The sequence below is a fragment of the Cyclopterus lumpus genome, chromosome 17 (genome assembly GCF_009769545.1).
Source record: "Cyclopterus lumpus isolate fCycLum1 chromosome 17, fCycLum1.pri, whole genome shotgun sequence".
In the NCBI taxonomy this organism is placed as follows: Eukaryota; Metazoa; Chordata; class Actinopteri; order Perciformes; family Cyclopteridae; genus Cyclopterus; species Cyclopterus lumpus.
The window spans coordinates 6,144,281-6,162,435 of record NC_046982.1 but is presented as its reverse complement, the minus strand read 5'-3'; the positions used below and the strand labels follow the sequence as shown (position 1 = coordinate 6,162,435).

At 40.8% G+C, this 18,155-nt stretch overlaps 1 protein-coding gene across 1 annotated transcript in view; it reads right to left on the bottom strand.

Annotated features, from left to right (window-relative positions):
• Window positions 1-10,816, bottom strand: part of LOC117746557 (sodium channel protein type 4 subunit alpha B-like) — a 29,604-nt gene extending 18,788 nt beyond the window's left edge. The window contains exons 1-10 of the mRNA XM_034555776.1: window positions 10,529-10,816; window positions 8,955-9,073; window positions 7,732-7,821; window positions 6,505-6,633; window positions 5,654-5,745; window positions 5,316-5,558; window positions 5,126-5,189; window positions 937-1,078; window positions 356-557; window positions 88-263 (exon numbers count right to left, since the gene is read on the bottom strand). Coding sequence (XP_034411667.1) covers window positions 88-263; window positions 356-557; window positions 937-1,078; window positions 5,126-5,189; window positions 5,316-5,558; window positions 5,654-5,745; window positions 6,505-6,633; window positions 7,732-7,821; window positions 8,955-9,073; window positions 10,529-10,795 — 1,524 coding nt within the window. The 5' untranslated portion in view covers window positions 10,796-10,816. The remainder of the gene's footprint in view (window positions 1-87; window positions 264-355; window positions 558-936; window positions 1,079-5,125; window positions 5,190-5,315; window positions 5,559-5,653; window positions 5,746-6,504; window positions 6,634-7,731; window positions 7,822-8,954; window positions 9,074-10,528) is intronic.
• Between the last annotated feature and the right edge of the window lie 7,339 nt (window positions 10,817-18,155).

Here is an 18,155-nt window from a genome sequence, read left to right as displayed (position 1 = left end):
CTGCAAAAACACAGGCGACACATTGGTTTCTTTGGCTTTTCAGGAGAACATCAAAGGCTGGGATGGTGTGGGTGTTGGATGATGTACCATTGGGTCATCCAGTGGGTCAAACTTCTCTTCAGCAGCTTCCTCCGCGGTTTCCTCTGACAACGCCCGATGCGATCTTCTTCTCCTGCTCCGACGTATGCTGCCTGTCTTCAGACAGAATGGAGACAACTCTGGGGACAACACTGAGTCTGTATCCTGTGCTTGTTGTCTTTTTGCTGCCAACTTCACACAGAAAGGAGTTATGTTACAGGAGATCACTTTTTTAGACTATGAATATGCACATGCTCGCTGGTTGTTGGCGTTGAACCTACTCTTTGCTCTTTGCGAAGGTGCTCCATGGCCAGCTGAAACTCCCTCTCCTTCTGCCAGGCCTCAGCGATGGTTGCCTGATTCTGCTCCTCATAGGCCATGGCCACGACAGCCAGGATGAGGTTGACCAGGTAGAAGGAGCCCAGGAAGATTACCAGCACAAAGAAAACCATGTAGGTCTTCCCTGCTGAGCGCAGCGTCTGAGGGAGCAGAGATGAAGTCAGTATCAAATTTGCATGTGAAAGGAGAATTCTGGTCTTGGGTTAGTTAGGGTTAGTCGTCTTTTCGTAGTTTTGGTGTAATTGTTTGCTTATGGACAACATTTCACTCAATAATTTCATTGCTGATATTTGAGGACTCACATCTATAACAATACAGTGTATTATAACGCAGTATGATAAGAATGCATTATAGACATGGGCGTCATAGAGAGTGTTAACCAGAGAGTGTTTTTTAATCATCATTATTTGACATTTGATTGAGCAAAACTATTGTATTCTACCATGTACATGTGGATCAAAACCTATTTAAAATTCACGGCAAACCAACACAGAATATGGGTAGATTAAAAAATGGCACCTGGTGGAACAGTTTTTCCCAGTAGTCTTGTGTCATGAGTCGGAAGAGGGCAAGGAAAGCCCAGCCGAAGGTATCAAAACTGGTGTAGCCATAGTTTGGGTTCCTGCCTACTTTTAGGCAGTCAAATCCATCTGGACACTTCCTGCAATGCACAAACAGTACAGTTGAAAGGCAGAAAGACTGATGATTATGGGACAACACAAATAAACAAAGGCTGTGCACAATCAAACCACTGGCAGCTGGGGGCGGACCCAGCTGTGGTAGCGTGCAGGCTGCTGTACCAGAGTTAAAAACATCTCCAGTATCTAGGTTCATGTCGCCCGGTGGCCTTTGACTCCACAGGGGAGAGTACCGGATGACTCAGTAAGTACACACATTGCTATCAACACCATTATTTTAACTGAAGAGGGCACTTGAAATTCGTTCCAGGCAGGAGCACTAAAATGCGCCGCAGCAAAAGGGATTACGCTGAGCCAGATGGATATCAAATTGCAGTTCAAAAAAATGTTTCCATGCATTCATCTCTGATCTTCATTGTCGGGCAGCATAGTGGCATTACAGCAAATATTTAAGTCCAGCTGCTCAAAACAAGCTGGAGTGCAGAATAATTTCGTAATTGCTGGGAAACAGCTGGGCGGCAGAGCGCTGCTCGGAGAACAGCTGTAGGTCTCACCGACCAGCCAGCTAAGTACGAATGCTCACTAATATCCAGCAGGGAGGGCAGAGGAGGCTGCGTGAGGCCAGCGACATCTTCCTGTCAGGCCGTTCCTTCCCCTCTGCTGCACTGCCCAACCAATCTGCTCGCCTCTTTTACTCAATATGGTTTTGCATATTTCAACACATTAACTATATCCTGTTGTTTTGTGCACACGTTACGTTACTGGTGACCGTTTTTTTTTTTAGGTTGATGTCCTACCTTTTTTTTGTATTCATTCTTTTTTCTTTCTTTTTTTCTGATATGTTCACTGTATCGTAGATGATATTATGAGTTGATTCATTGAAGAATATTAATGAGCATCTATTTTCATAAACGATCATTCATTTCAGTAATTTTTCACACAAAAGGGACGAACAGTTTGCTTCTTTTCTTTTCTGTAAATTGGAAATGCAATGAAATGGAATGTTGTCTATCAGCATTTTATACATACACTTTACATTTTCAATCTGGAAAATAATCTACAGATTAATCGTTAATGAAAATAACCATTGAAACTCTATTTACTCTAATGTAATGCATGGAAAGTATGAAATCAGTCCAAATTTGATTGAAAATAGTCAAAATAATAGTGAAGGAAAGAATAATTATTAAGTGTTCCATTTGTTATATTTGTTCTTCTCTTGCAATTAGATGCTACTGCTGTAAACAAGGCTTCTATCAGGCTGATTTCCCTGAGGTTTCCATAGTAACTGCCTCTTGCATGGTTTATCCAGAGCTAGCACTCCTCGAGAAGAGCTGCTGTGCCACATGAACTCAATCATGAATCAATTCTGCCTCCACACACACAGTCATACCATTGTTCTTCCTTTACTGTGTAGAGCCTATAGTGTATTACTTTGTACTCATGAGTAATACTCTGGACGTCAGTGTATTACTCACACTTATCCTGCAATCATTGTTTTTAATTAAATTAGTTTGATATGAAAGACCGTCAGCTGACTCTTAAAACTTTTTTTTACATTGATGTCTTTGCACTGTAATGCAGTTAAAGGGCAAAGTGATTGAAAAAGTTCTGACCGCATTACATCATAACTACAATGTAACATTGAAAATGCAGACTCATTGTTCACTTGGATTACACAACTGAGGCAAGTTTCAAGAGTATTACTTGATTTCAGACTGAATAGAAATGGATGGAAATCAATGGCTTCCAGGAACGCGAGAGAAAACACATCAAAATAATGATTCAACATACATTTCTGAAATAATCAGTATACAATTTTGAGTTTACATTATTTCTAGTTCAAGAGCAAAAATTGTACGGCGCGGCCCTCTAAACTTTCATAAAGTCTCGTTTCACCAAAACAACCGAGTCCTCGGTGTGTAAGAGCTCTTTGGGAGCTCTCTGCTTCCATGTTTACAGTATTCATAACTAGTACTCTTGAGAGTGGACCATCAATACCCTGCATTTTGTGTAACAGCACAGCAGAGGAACATCTGCCCATCGCAGCAAAGTGTTTTCCCTCTGTAGTGGGCGGAGCTGAGGTGGTGGGTTTTCTGCCCAAAGTCATAATCCGTGATGCATAGTGGCTTTAAGATGTGAGGAGATAAGCGTTTGCCTGAACGCTACAGTAGGCGTGATGAGAAACAGCTTGGAACTTTGAAGCAAATCATTTATCACAAACTTGTTAACCATCAAGGCTGAAAATATAATTTAACTATGTGTACGTGTGTGTGTGTGTGTGTGTGTGTATGTGTGTGTGTGCATGCTCACTTGTGTATGTGTGTGTCATCATAACGTATCCAAAGCTTCAATTTGGAAAACTACTCAGGGATTACTTGTTGGAATACACTCAAAAGATTAAGCATCCTCTATGTTTTACGTCCTCCGTCCTGACCTGCTTAATTTCTTGCCCGTCTCCACGGCCAGCCTCAGAAAGTCACAGGATTCAAAAGGCTGGCAGTCCTATATTACGACAAACATATGAGATACTCTATGGTTAGTCTAACCTATAACTTGGTAAGTGTGTCACGGGTCTTTTTCTTTCTGTCTTTGATTTAACATCCAACTAACCAACGCAATGACATTTAAAAAAAATGGGGGGGGGGAAACATATTCTTGGTGATGACAAAGCCAAGTTAATATTAAAGGGAGACAAAAATAATAATCCCCCCGTTTCTCTTATTGACCACACCCACTAGACATATAAAAAAAAAGATTACAACAGAATGAGACTGAGTATCAACAGTGAGAGCTGATCTTTAGGTAAACTGTGGGACAGCTGGAAAGGTCATATTGGAGCGATTCTGATTTTACTGAACCACTATTTATGGGAGTTTAGTGACATCATTTCCCTCTGAATGCCCTCAAAAGTATCCTCTTTTCGCTCTGACAAATTACTGAATCCGATTTTACTTCTTGGGAGATTAAGCTCCTGTGTTTTTGGAGGAGAGGTTACAGAGTGAGATTAAAGCTAGAGGGACTCTGATGCCAATAATAAATATCTATCCAAGATAAATGCATGAATCCATATACTGTAATATAAACTGTATTACCCTGAAAAAGTACTTAACAATAGACAACAATAAATACTTCAACGAAAACGCTAAGCATGTTTAAATATCTGTGTGTTGACCATGATTGGGTTTCCGGACATTTCTTCTTGTCAAGCAAATGGAGCCGTTATTGTTATTTGCGCAAATGGAGAGAAAAAAGATTTGGTGCCTGTACACATTTGTTGAAGCTGCAGGATTTCAGATTCACACAGATGGGTATTTAGTTCACTATAACCCTTGAACTGGGCCTGGCATGGGCAAAATCAGAGTTATCCTGTTGTGCTTGTTTCAAAAGCATTTGGATTTATAGGATTATTCGGTGCGTAGGCTGAGTAGCAATATTTGGAAGGTTTCACACTGTGCCTTTGATTGGGAACAACATCCACAGATAAAATGTAGTATATGCACGTTGACATTCACTCTGACGTTAGAAACTGAATGGAAAATGTCTCCGCTCCATCACAAGGGCACAAAAACGTCTTTGGACCAGTGTCTCCTCCTAAACAAAAACAACATATCAATCCGAAGTGATCAGGCCCGCTCCGGTTGACCTAATTATGTCATAGAGCTTTTGACATGATGACATCTCCAAAGATCCCCGCCCCACCCTCTCTATCCAGCTGGCAACTCCATGTTTCTCTGTAAAGGGTTCCAGTGGAGCCGAGGTGATTATTCACCACATGCCGTCTTGTGTACAGCCTCTCACGCTACACCCCTCCCTCTGATGGGGTAATTGCTCCATACATTATACCCATAGGTCACAGGTTGAAACGTGAGGCTTGAAGCACGTCAGCCATCTCTGTCTTTTGCAGTTCTGCAAAAACTATTTGCACCAAGTTTGATGCTCAAGCTACTGGATCCAATTACACACATGACATGCATGGGATCAAAAGCCATTAGACGCTAAATATTCTGATATTATGTAATAGCCTTCAGATGATTAACAAGCAGTAAGCAGGACAAACACTCACTTACCCTGCATCACTTCCATATCCACATATTAAGGCATCCTTTGCTCCTTCCACTTTGTAAAAATTATCTAAGAAAAGTGGAAAAAGAAGTTGAAGAATTTATTTTGTCTAACTCCACTGAATGCTGATGACAAGGGACAGTATTCACTTCACGTACATATGTGTCTCTTTTTTTTTTTTTTTTTTGCACTGACCTTCGCTGGTGAGGAAGTCCGCCCTGGAGCTCCAAGTTCTGTTGTTGCAGATGAAAGATGCGTTGGGGCTGAAGGAGGAGTTGACGCAGTGCGCGAAGCTGCGGATGCACTTTTGCCGCAGCAGGCCCATGAAGAGCTGCAGGCCGATGAGGGCGAACACGCTGAGGCAGAAGACGGTCAGGATCATCACGTCTGCCAGCTTCCTCACAGACTGGATCAAAGCGCCGACGATGGTCTTCAGACCTCGATGGAGGAGAGGAGAGAGGAGACGGCATGTAAATGGTTTGGTAACATGAGGACACATCCGGTTTTCTGTTGATGCGTAGCGGCCACCTTACCTGGGATGACTGAGATGGTTTTCAGCGCTCGCAGTACTCTGAAGGTTCTCAATGCCGAGACGTTGCCAAGGTCTACAAATTCTGTAACATATCTGGAATTTGATATCAGGGGATTAATGAACAATCTGGTGATCTGTATGATCGTCGAGGATAATAATTAATTTTCAGACACACTTAACGGTTTGTATATCATGTCTTTATGGTTACATTTCAATCAAATAACATTATGAGAACCGTAATTAATCTAAAACAAAATAATCGCTCATGGTGATGACAGCTTTCAGTGGGTTTATGCGCTGTTAAGGGATTTGGTCTCGCTGTTTTCAAACAAAGCAAATGTCCTATCAGGATGATTGGTCTCAGACAAATGCTGCACCAATTCATCGAGAGGTCACCTGTCTAATCTGCTACCTGCATCACGGGAGTCATTGCACACAGATCTATGACCTCAACAATAGGCTTATCGTCATGGTGTTTCAAATCACTGCTCAGGATGACTGAGGAATTACTGAAAAGACATGGGCGTAAAAATAAATAAATAAAATAGATAATTTATAATTTTATCTTCACATTGCTACAATAAGCACAAAAAGACAGAATGTGAACTATGAATTAAGGTGGACCTTTTTAACGAGATGTTCATGCACAATGTAGACCTGTGTAAGTAAGTGAAATATTTAAATGATGAATATATACATACAGTATATATAAAGTATATATATATATACACAGTATGTACAGTATATATATATATATATATATATATATATATATATATATATATATATTATATACAGTATATATAATAAATAAATATAAATGAATGAAACGTGAATGACACGGTTACTCACGCCATGAGAATGACGCTGAAGTCCAGCCAGTTCCATGGATCTCTCAAGAAGGTGAACGGCATTATACAGAATCCTCTTGCTAATATCTTTATCGCAGACTCAAAAGTGTAAATGCCAGTGAAAGTATACCTGAAAAAAAGTCACGGAGGGAAAAGTAAATGCATTTAGCTCTGAATCTAGTGTTGCTCAAGAGTTACAATTCAAAACGCATTTGAGCATTAAAATAAACCACAATCGGCATCAACAAGGACTGAAATGCAAAGCATGGAAAATAAATGAGTGTGTTGGATGATTTAATGTTATAGTAACTTTAAATATAGAGGGGTGATGACACTGACAGAGTGTGTGGAGATCGGACACAGCCTGCCTAAACATATTATTGCAGTCTACATTCATACCTGTACAATATTTACGAAAACATTGTGCATAATAATGTAAGTCTACGGACACGGTGAAGAATTTCCAGCAGTCGGTTCATTCATATTTAACTTGTAAACCCTGTTTTACTCCAGACGGCAACTATGAAGCTACGGTCAGCCGCTGGTTAGCTTAGATTAGCGTAAAGACTGGAAAGGGGGAAACGGCTTGAGACTGTCCGAACAAAGTCTTGACACCAAAAGGTCTAAAGCTCACATGCTGTGTAAAGTGAATAAAAAAACAGTTGAGGTTTTAATACCAAGTCCGTTGGTTATTGCCTTACATTTTGAAGGTTAGCCGTTTCCACGTTTTCGTTAAGCTAACGTTCAGCTAAATGTATCCGCTACTAGCTGTAGCTTCATATTTACCGTATATAAAAGAGTTGAGTTGATATTCTCGATATAACTCCTGGCAACAAAACAAACTGCTAATAAAAATGAATGTCGTTGCAACAGTAGATGAACAAATTAAGTCAATGAAGATAACGTGAGCATGCTGCGTGCTAAATGCCTGTGACCCACCGATGACGACAACTCTGCCACATCTTACACATCATGCGCATCACAATATTTCTCCAGAATCTTTTCATTCGACACCACATGCTCTTTTTTTTCTTCTTTTTTTTTGACATGCTTTGGGGGCGTCCGGACTGCAGTATATATACCACTAGCATCATATACTTACATTTTCATGATTCCTCAATCATCACTGACAAAACAACAAATCCCAACAAAGCTCCACATTAGAAAACATGAAGCAGGGTTTCAAATAGACACAAAGTTTTAGCTTCAGTGCTACATGTGTACTTACTCCAGGTACTTTGTCCATGGGGCCGGATCAGACATGGCCATGAAGCAACAGTTGGTCAGTATGGTGAACATTATGAACAAGCTGAACAATGTGGAATAGAGGTTAAGGAAAGTGTGCTGTGAAATAGTAACTGACAGTCAAATAAGCTTTTTGTGATAAGCCAACAACGTATCACACAATGTTTCTTAAAATCCTATGAAATACACCCATTAGGATAAACCATCACTGTGTGTGACAACGGTATTAGAACTACAGTAAATGCAGATTATGGAAAATGTAAGTAAATTCCATTGAGCATGAAATCAGAGGAGCTGTATCATTCTCTCTTATGGATGAATGAAGCAAAATGGCAACAATAACAAAGGATCAGTCAACTGCTACAATTAAAATAGTCATGAGAATAATCGTCTGAGTAACCAGTTTCTCTCAATAATCTAAATGATCTCAAATACATTTTTATTACATACAAAAAAATATGAAGTTCAGAACATGCTGTCAGTTGCATTTGTGAATTAACAATCAATAACAATGAAAAGATGTTATTTAAAATGTGATTTGATCAATAGATGATTTGCCATCAATAACACAGAGGAGCTCCAGAGGAACATGTAATAAAGTACAAATCGGCTATCTGAGAACTAATAGGCAGCCGTCACATGATGTGAAATCTCCTTGCTCTTATTTCATTTCAGAGATTAAAAGAGGGATATGAGGGGATTTGTATCGCAGTGCCAGAGAGGACCATTACAAAGCTGTTTCTAAAATGGGACTATGGAAAAATCCAATAGAAACCTTCGGGGGGGAATCAGTAAATATTATAAATTGGCTTATGTGCCAGTGTGATATGCAAGAAGTGGGATCTCTCTTTACAGCATAAAAATATAATTTTGGTGGAAACTTGTCACAGTGGTTTGTGCTCCGCAGTCTGATCTTCATGTTACCATATAAGGGGAGACGCTGACATTAACACTTTTACTTTAACGTGAAGCCCTTTTTGGAGTGAAAAAGCTCCATCTCTTTATATGACTTCTATTACCGCTATCTTTAAAAAAAAAAGAAAAGCCAATTAGCGCGTTCGCCCACCAGTACTTTATCACAAAGGTCATTTATATCAAACTAATTAAAGTGACGGGTAACATGGTCTGACAGAAAATAACTCCATCAAACAGCTACATGATTATTTTACATGTCTGTGGCAGGAAGAGATCGAAAAAAAAGGATATGAATGGACTAAGATTTTGATGGCGATTGATCTGATGGAGTGTAATGGACTGAATATGTAAACTGCAGACGTGGCACTGAATCTGAAGATGGCCTTCCCTTTGTTAAGTACCATAAAGGTCTGCAAAGAAAGCAGAAAGAAAACAGAAATCAGCAGTGAGAAAGATCTCATTTTCCAAATATCATTGCTTAATTGACTTCTGTGAACAAAACAAATTATAACAAGTCATCAGGATGTAAATACATTTCCCAAACAAGTTTCCCCCATCATGTGCAGGCTCCCTTTTCTCCAGTTCTGCAGAGAAACACAGCTCTGCGGCTTCTTCTACCTGCAGCCGATGACCATGCACGCTGCCGTGTTGAGTCCACCGTCGGTGTTACCTTTCCCCACAAGCACTTCTGCCTCCGAGAAAGCTGCAAGTGCACACGCAGCCAGCAGGCCCGGTTGAGATAATGGAGCCAACTCCAAAGTGGGGCAGAACCTCTCCCCAACAGATGTGGCTTTTATTTAAATATTTTCTCTGTCTTTGGATAATCCTCCCAGCCAGCAGCGCATCACATGCCAAAATAAAGAGACCCTGAGAATGGCTGCCACGTCCTTTTATCATCTCCCCACAAGCGGCCCGCTAACGGGCAGCAGCCTGTCCGACTCACTCTGCACATCAGAACTTGCTCCTCTTATTTCTGCGTCCACAAAAGACGCAGTCGCTCTCGTCCCTCTAAACTCAGCGAGAGCCATCAGGAGGATCACGAACATATCAGAGTCCAGATGAGAGCTTTGTTGAATATTCAACATGTATCAGAAAAATAGCAGCATCACTGACGATACTCAAATGCGAATGATTAATCATCAGGCACAAGTTTTTGCCCAACCTTTAACCAATTTTATGAGATGCAGTCATGGCAGTGCATATTCAAATATTATATAAATTAGAAGCTGTTGGCAGGGAACGCTCATTCAGTGGTGGTATAAAAGAATAAGTTAGTCAGCTGCCCATAAGTACATTGAAACAGTTTTTGCTGACTCATACTGGCCCTAAAGAGATCCCTTCGTAGTGCCCGATGTAAGTGATGGGGGGACAAAGTGGAAATGTATTCCAAAGTGTAGCTGAAGGTATGATGAGTCTTCAAATGTCTAAGTTAGTCAAACAAAACTGGTCTCTTGAGTCTTTTGAGCAGCACATTTCCTCCATGTCTCAAACAAACAGTCGGGGGAAACAAAGAGTGCAACGTTAGAAGTGCTTCATATGATTACCTCAGACCTCATTGTCTCACAACTTCAGCTACGACGACTGTGGATCTCACACCCAATCACATTCAGATGGAAACATGTTATAGGGATCTTTTAATAGCCCTATTGAACATTTCCCCACACAACACATTTAAATAAGTGGACTTAAAGCTGTTGTTGTGGCTTTGAACAGTTTGGCCCATGTTCCCTTTCGATGTCTGTTGAAAGGGTGTAAAATGATCTCCTCTCAAAATCCAATGAATTGGTTACATTTGAAATGTACCCCACCCAACAACCACACACACACACACACACACACACACACACACACACAGAAGCTCTCACCCTCTGGTTCTTGTAGTAAAACGGATCAATGTCTTCCAGTGGCACCCCGATGAGTTCTGTAGGGATGTCACCGAAGATGCGCGGCAGCTGCTTGCCTGCCTCCAGGTCGATCCTGGGTTTGGGTGGCTCTGCGTTCCTCTGAGCCTCGTGGCAATCCTTGGCGTTCTTGGCCTGCTCCTGCGCAATCCGCTGCTCCAGCGCAGCCAAGGATTCGCGAGTGAACCGCCGCAAGCCATCAGGACCCGTTGGTAACAGCATGGTTGCCATCTTTTCATCCTGATTCTGCTGTACTAGAATTTACTTACAGCTACGAGAGTGGGACACAGAGGGGAAGGAGAGTTGGAGGAAGGTGGGTGAGAATCGTCTAATACACGAGACAAGTTTGTGAACAACATGGCTACTTGGATGTGGCACTTCGTTCAATACAAGCATACATCTAGCAAACGTGTGCACGTAGGGCTCCCCACATATGGACTGCTTGGAGTCAAGGAGCTGCTGACAGAGGTGGGTCATGACATCACCGCCGGTGAGCAAGCAGTCTGGTGGAAACCTCTTTCCTCTTCTCCACTGTGACTGGCGCTGGTTCCAGTCTTCTTGTAGTAATGAGCTGTTAAGCGGCTCAGCAAGCGATGCAGGATCAGAGCATTTGATCAGGGCCGGCCTCTGGTCTTTGTCGGTCGCCATGTAGATATGCCAGCTTCTTTTCAGTCTGAAAGCTGCTTTAATCAATATTTCTATGTCGTTCATAAGACGTGTATAATGCCACGGGATGTTGCTTGTAGTGACGACAGAGAATTACCACCCGACACAGCTCATTGTTCTGGTTTTGTTAAATTTTTAGCTATTTGTGGCGAGAATAATTTCCAGCCACGGCAGGCATTAATATTCAGCTCTATAACTCTAAAGCTGTACACTAGCTGCTCAGCATCAAGCTCAGCAGCAGACAGTTTGAGAACATAGTGGATCAAATGTGTTCCTTGGGAGTAGGTGGAGACCAAAACGGAGGTACAAGGAGAGTGCACAGAGATTGTCTCGTTATTCTACAAACAGAAACGTGTAACATCAGAATCATTAAACAAATATTAATAATATAAAAGTTGTTCTGGAGAAACTTCTCTGAATCGGATCTTGCAAACTATCTCAAAGGTCCGAGTCAAAGAAAATACTATAACTCAGTTATTAAAGAGCAGGAAACACAGAAATGCACAGGTATGTCTCCGTCACTGACACCCTTCTCTTTTACAAACAATGTGTAATTGCAATATATAAAAGGCTTTGAACGCTGCATTGCCTCTGATTTTCTGATCGGTAGATGGTGGTCCGGGAGGTCCAGATGCATGATCAACCTTTCAACTGACCAACACCAGCTCCCTGTTATCCAACTGCCTCTGTCAAACTAGGGCAGCCATAGTTGTCAGTCAGAGGGATTAAGACCACGGTCTGCAGCTCTGACCAAAGGTTTTCACTGATTCAAGATGGGGGTCGCTTGCTGTTTGCCTGCCTGGGCCTGGACATCGACCGGCCAGCAAACTCATATTCAGACATTTTCTAACACCACACCGGAGCGCACCCCTAAAAGCCAAAATGTCTCCTGATGTTTCCAGACTAAACTGTGTGCTGTAACAAGTTAGCCACAACTCTTTGCGCTGCTCTCATGCTGCGGTTACAGCTGATAACGCTGTCATGGAAGCTTAGCACCCCCCCCCCCCCCCCCCCCCATTGGTTCTACGTCAGATGAACTCTGTTGACTCTGTCAGCACTTAGTTAGCGCTGCTAGCACCATTAGCTGTGATCACAATACTGTATGAGACATGTTGAGAGCTGTGTGGGGGGGAATGGAAAACTCCCTATCTCGGATATAGCACTTTATATTGCACCTTTAAAGTGCAGGCTGTTTAAATCACAATTGTTACGTTCTGATCTCACAAGATAAGTTGCTATTAGTGAATGTCTATTCACACACTCAGCAGACAAGGAGCCTCGTTTCATCCCGAGTTTTGTTTCAGACAAGCAGACAAATGCCCTTTAAAAATGCATTTTACCTTTATCTCTGTTTTGGTCTCAACCAACACCTGGGAGCAACATCTGGATCCTCCTTAGCCCTAGTATGTTTGGCAGCTAGTTGCTAGATGTGTCGGTCTGCTGTATGGTGTTGCTATGGCATACAGTTGGTTTTTATGCCAGGAGCTAAGGGGAACCGTAGAGTTCAGTAGACTCTGTTGGACCAGGGTTCGAATAAACTTCTGTTGTACGAAGATTAGGATTTATTCAAATAAGATAGTTCTCCTGAAATCTGAAGTGGAAACAAACTGGTATGATGAATTTTCTGCAGTACAAAAGAGCGTTCTAGTGCCTTTCCAGTTTACAGCAGTGTTAATAACATCACACCTTGTCTGTCGTGTTGAGTGTTTGAATTAATTCAGAAAACAAATGAATGATGATTTGTACCAGAGGCGTTACTTAATATAATTTCAATATCTTGAAATGCTTCCTGTGGATGTCTAAAATATAAATTTCCTTGGAGTTCTTATTGGCAAACTTGGTTCCTCTGGACTTAAATAAAGGATAATGTGATCAGAAATCCAAAGTGACTGAATACAAAACAATACGAGAGGCCTTTCTACTGAAAAAGCATCCGCTCATTTCAGCCAGTGACAGAGGCTGATATTTTAATAACAGGAAAAGCTTTCCAAAGAGAGGATTACATTTCTCTGTTGCCCTTTTGACAGAGCAATACTATTGTATCCTTTTCATATTGACTAAGCTCTGCGAGTTCTCCATCTCCTCCCGTCCTGAAATGCATTGATCCCTTCACACGTCCAGCCAGACGCTAGTTATCTGCTTTCACTTGATCTGCTTATTTGGCCCAGGTAAATCTCAGATCAGCTCTTCTCACACACTCAATCCGGTTCCCATTCGCCATCAAGAATAAATAGGTTAAGGTCCATTTGCAACCTCAGAGAGCAGATAAAGCACATTTCTGTCAGGACGTGCATCATCCAGAGAAACACAGTCCCAGCATGTCTCCTTTGAAAGGTAACAGACACTACTAGAGCAGTAAGAAGATATGTGACGATGACCTCGACCCTGCATATATGAATAATATTCATCTAAAGTCAAACCTGCCTCCGTGCACTGGTTAGATTTACGCGCCAGGAAATCTTTTTTTTAAAGTATTTTAGTTGAATGAAATTGAATTCCCAAAACAGCCAGATGTGATTTGCTCATCATCACTGCAAATAATTAAGATAATTAGATTTAAAGTAGAGCGGAGCTGTGGACTGGCACACACACACACACACACACACACACACACTGATGAGTGTTAAGCAGACCTTTGGTCAAATTGAACTATTGCCCGACCGATACTGCAACATTGAGTTCAATACCGATAGTAATATTTGGGGGTTCAAAATATCAAAATACAAGCAATTTCTTTTTACATAAACAACTTCATTTTTGTGTAGCAGGACTTTTTCTAGCGTAAAGAACCACTTGTCGGTGCTCTCTGGACAAAGGAACGGCCCCACTTCAGCTCCTTTCAGCTTGGAGATACTTTGGTGTGTGAGGTTCAGTCTCTCTGGAAAATATCCAGCTCAAACTGTCATCTTACTGTGACCATTTGACGAGAGATCATGATTTCATATCAAATATATGCTGCCTTGAAGCGAATGACCTCTGTGCTCCGGCGTGCCATTTTTCTGCATTTGTTACTTTAATAACTATATTTATTAACTGGACTGAAGCACAAGCTTTGCTCTGTCTTCAAATCTATGTTCGAGCTTAAATTCCAAGAAAACAAATACTGTTACGTGAACACTGGGGAGATGATCAGCTGACCACACTTTGACATTCACTTTATATTCTATTTTATTATCATGTTCTATTACTTTGTCAACTTATTATCAAAGCTATTAAAATGCAGTTTTATCTGTTCATTCAAATACAAATAAAACAGTTTTGAAATGCCTGAAAACATGTATTCCATGTTTCTTATGAAAGTGTGATCACCTTGTTGTCATTATGGTCATTATGTAATATGCCCAACGCTGCATTACTCAAACTGTTTGCCAAATATAATAAAGGATATTTATGCAAACAAATAAATTACAACAATTTGTTGTTTTCGTGATTGGGTGCAATCCCACAGAGGCTCATAAGGGGTTTCTTACTTCCCTCCATTGACATTGATTATATTATTCTATGATATTATTGTTAACTGTACATAAATGGACTTCCAAGTGTTTTTGGATTTTCACTCTTGGTTGTATTATAGGTCTGTTATAGAGTGTTGTGATTGTATTTCTTGGTCAAGGCTATTGATTCATTATCCTGTATATTGTAAAAACAATATGTGGAATTATCGACATAAGTTTAACCGTCGAGTTAAACAATCTGATTACTTAAATAAAATAGACATGAAAACTTTTGGAAATCCAATTCCAGCACAAACTGGGAGTCAGACTGCATACCGTCCGTTCTTACTGGGCCATGTTACGTATGATACTGTGATGCTGTGCTCGGGCTGAACTGATGACCTACTTTTTCTACAAAAACCTTTCAAAGTAATTGCATCAGATAGCTTATATACGTCGGTTATACGGAAGGTATGGATAGACCTACAAAACGAGACAGCGGTGAAATCATTACAATGAGGGTGATGAATTGGGCACAATCACTTTAATGAGCTCTGCTCCTTGAGACTCTTGTAACTCAACTGAGTCCGAGTCTAAAAACATCTTGAAACTATCACGATTTACACCAGTTGGACAAGAAGATGAAGGTGACAGATGTCACCGAAAGAGCAACATGGAAGTCAAATGTGCAGCATTATGTAATGTGTCACAGAAGTGAGAGATCATGAAAGTAAGTGTAAGCCTTTAATGCTCATGAAAACATGACATTATTATTTTTCCTTATGCACTTTCTGGCATATCTTTTTTTATGAAATATAACATGGATGGCATTGTTTTTAGATTAATCCTGTAAGAATATATTATATGTTGTGGGTTTTATTGATTTTTTTAATTGTATGTATAAGTTCTCCATTAACCCATTTCAACTCGGAGGGAAGAACGAAAAGTTGAAGAGCCAATTGTTGACACATTATACTTACTTCCTGAAATGTACCGTTCTGTCTGTGTGGCCACAAAATGAACCCGTGCTTAATATTAATTGCAAAATAAAACAATACACCTCACAGGGCTACTTACATATGAAACTCTGAGATTTACAGCATCGTTTCCAGAGTTGAGTTCTTCGGCTTTGAGACGAAGGAAAAGCCAAACTCTCCGCGCAAAATCCATGTCTTGCCGTCACGGTTTGTTCTTCATGACAGACCCAAACTCCACTCCAACAGGACAGAAAACAAGTGCGTCTTATCGCCGCAATCCAAAGTTTGGCGCACGAAACGGACCCCTAGACCAAGGCCAGACGTCGGATCACCTTATGTTGGACATGTTTGAAACATGCCACATGGTGCGAAGTGCGGGCTGTCGGTCCTCTGTCCGTCCCATCCGAGTGGCTCTTCAGCATTCACCCCACAGAGGAAAGGTCCCGAGCCGCGGTGCGTGGAGAGGATGCTGCGCCTGTCTTCAGCAGCTGCGCAGCGACGGGAGATGAGCACCTCGATTTGCCCTTGAGCAAAGAGCACGAGGGAGGGAGGATGCTGCCCGGACCACGGGGGATTACTGCTCCTACATGTCCCACTCAAATAGGACAGAGCTATAGGAGAGCCGGCACGTTTTCCACATCGCCAAATCGCCAACAAAAGGCATGTGAGGGACCCAGTGAAGAAGAGTCACGTGCAGTAATGAATGGCCTATTGTTGTTTTTAGCCTACCTTCAAACACAAGGTGTCTTAAAGGACATGCATGACATGTGGTTTTCTGAAAGTATATGAATTGGTTTTGACTTAGATCCCGGTTACAATACTGATATTGATATCCAATGTTGCATTTACACTACATTTGACATTTGATGAATTGTAGTTCAAGTTGAGCAGCCATGTGCTATAAGCAAGATTTACAGCAAGCAAATTCACTGCCATCCACAGGAGTTGAATTAGTAAACAAAATAAAACAAAAACTGGATTTGGAATAAAAACCTGTTGCCTTTGAATGGATATTGTTTAACACAAGCTGTCAGCATTTAGACTGTGTATACAACGGGCTGTTTGGAGAAGGTGTTGGATGATCTCGCGGTGTGGCCCACGCCTCCAGTTTTGGTCTCTTACTGCGCCCTCTAGTGGCCAAACAATGGAGCTTCCATGAATCAACCTTTTCATAGTCAGGGAGATTTGTTCTCTGCGCGATGACCAACCTTTGAAGACAGAGTCTACTTCTAGTGGCTATTTGTAGTACCAGCAATGCCATTGTGCCACTGACTCTGTATTTCTTCACTAAAATTACATTTATGGCACTGTCAACGAAAACCATGGTGATTTACACATTATAGTTAGACTGTGTAAAACATTACAATAAACATGAGCAAATTTATTGATGTTATACATTAATATATTTGCTCATTTCCACACAACTCAAACACCAACTGAAAGAATTATTAAAATATCCTAATCATGATTTTGTCAGGAGTCAGCCAGCCCACTCACGTTTTCGGAATTAGCAACCCATAGCTCGGTGCTATCAGAAAAAGCCAGATAGCAAAGAGCAAGAGGATTTAAAAACAGTTTCTAAACATCTTTAGAAAATCCTTCTGTACCAAAGCATCACCGAGATATGAGCCAAAGAACACAGCAACATGAATCGCTTTAGCACTTTACAGTCACAAATGTTGCTTATGTTTGGCTTTTTTTTAGAAAAAATATTTTTTCTTCTTCTAATCAACAAAGACTGCTGTGTTTGTATGTATTGAACACCACAAGTAATATACAAGTGAAATATATTGTTTTGTACATGAGAAAATTCAAATTGCACAGATTCTGCCCATTTTGCCTAATTAATCTGTACTAAATCCTCTCTAACTTTGTTCTACGTTTTCAAACTTTGCAAAGAGACTGGTCCAATTGTGTGCTATGATCTCTGTGGTTTTTGATCTTTGCTCTGCATCCTTCCAAGAGATAATCATTCTGGAAGTGCTTTTTTTTTCTAGATGAACCTGAAAATTCAACTTGTTCTGCATGTCTTTCATCTTTATTTACTCTTAACCAGTAACAAATATACTAATATTTACACATCTGAAGAAAAGCACACATGGGTTAACCTTTATTATTACATTATTCAAATAGCCTTTGTGGTTGTTGAGATACACCCTTTTTTGTTTGGGTATGTTATTTCAAGCAGAAACCTAAAAAAAATAGGTGCTTTTCAAAAGGTTAATAAGCATTTACTTTTTTTGTGTAGGGAAATTAATTGAAAACACTTGAATTTGACTCATGACTCATGTAATATTTCAGAGCTGACAGACAAAGGCTACAGCGAGGCACAGAGTGTTAATCAGGTTGAACACTGGGTCAACATTCATGTTGCACATCCACATATTCTGGTGGGCTATAAAGGGAGAGCATAACTCTCCTCTGATATATTCTAAGGTGTTCTTTAAAGGATTAAGGGCCTACTTGGTGTTCGCCTGCTTGGTGTTCGCCTGCCTGCTTACGCGTGTCTAACTG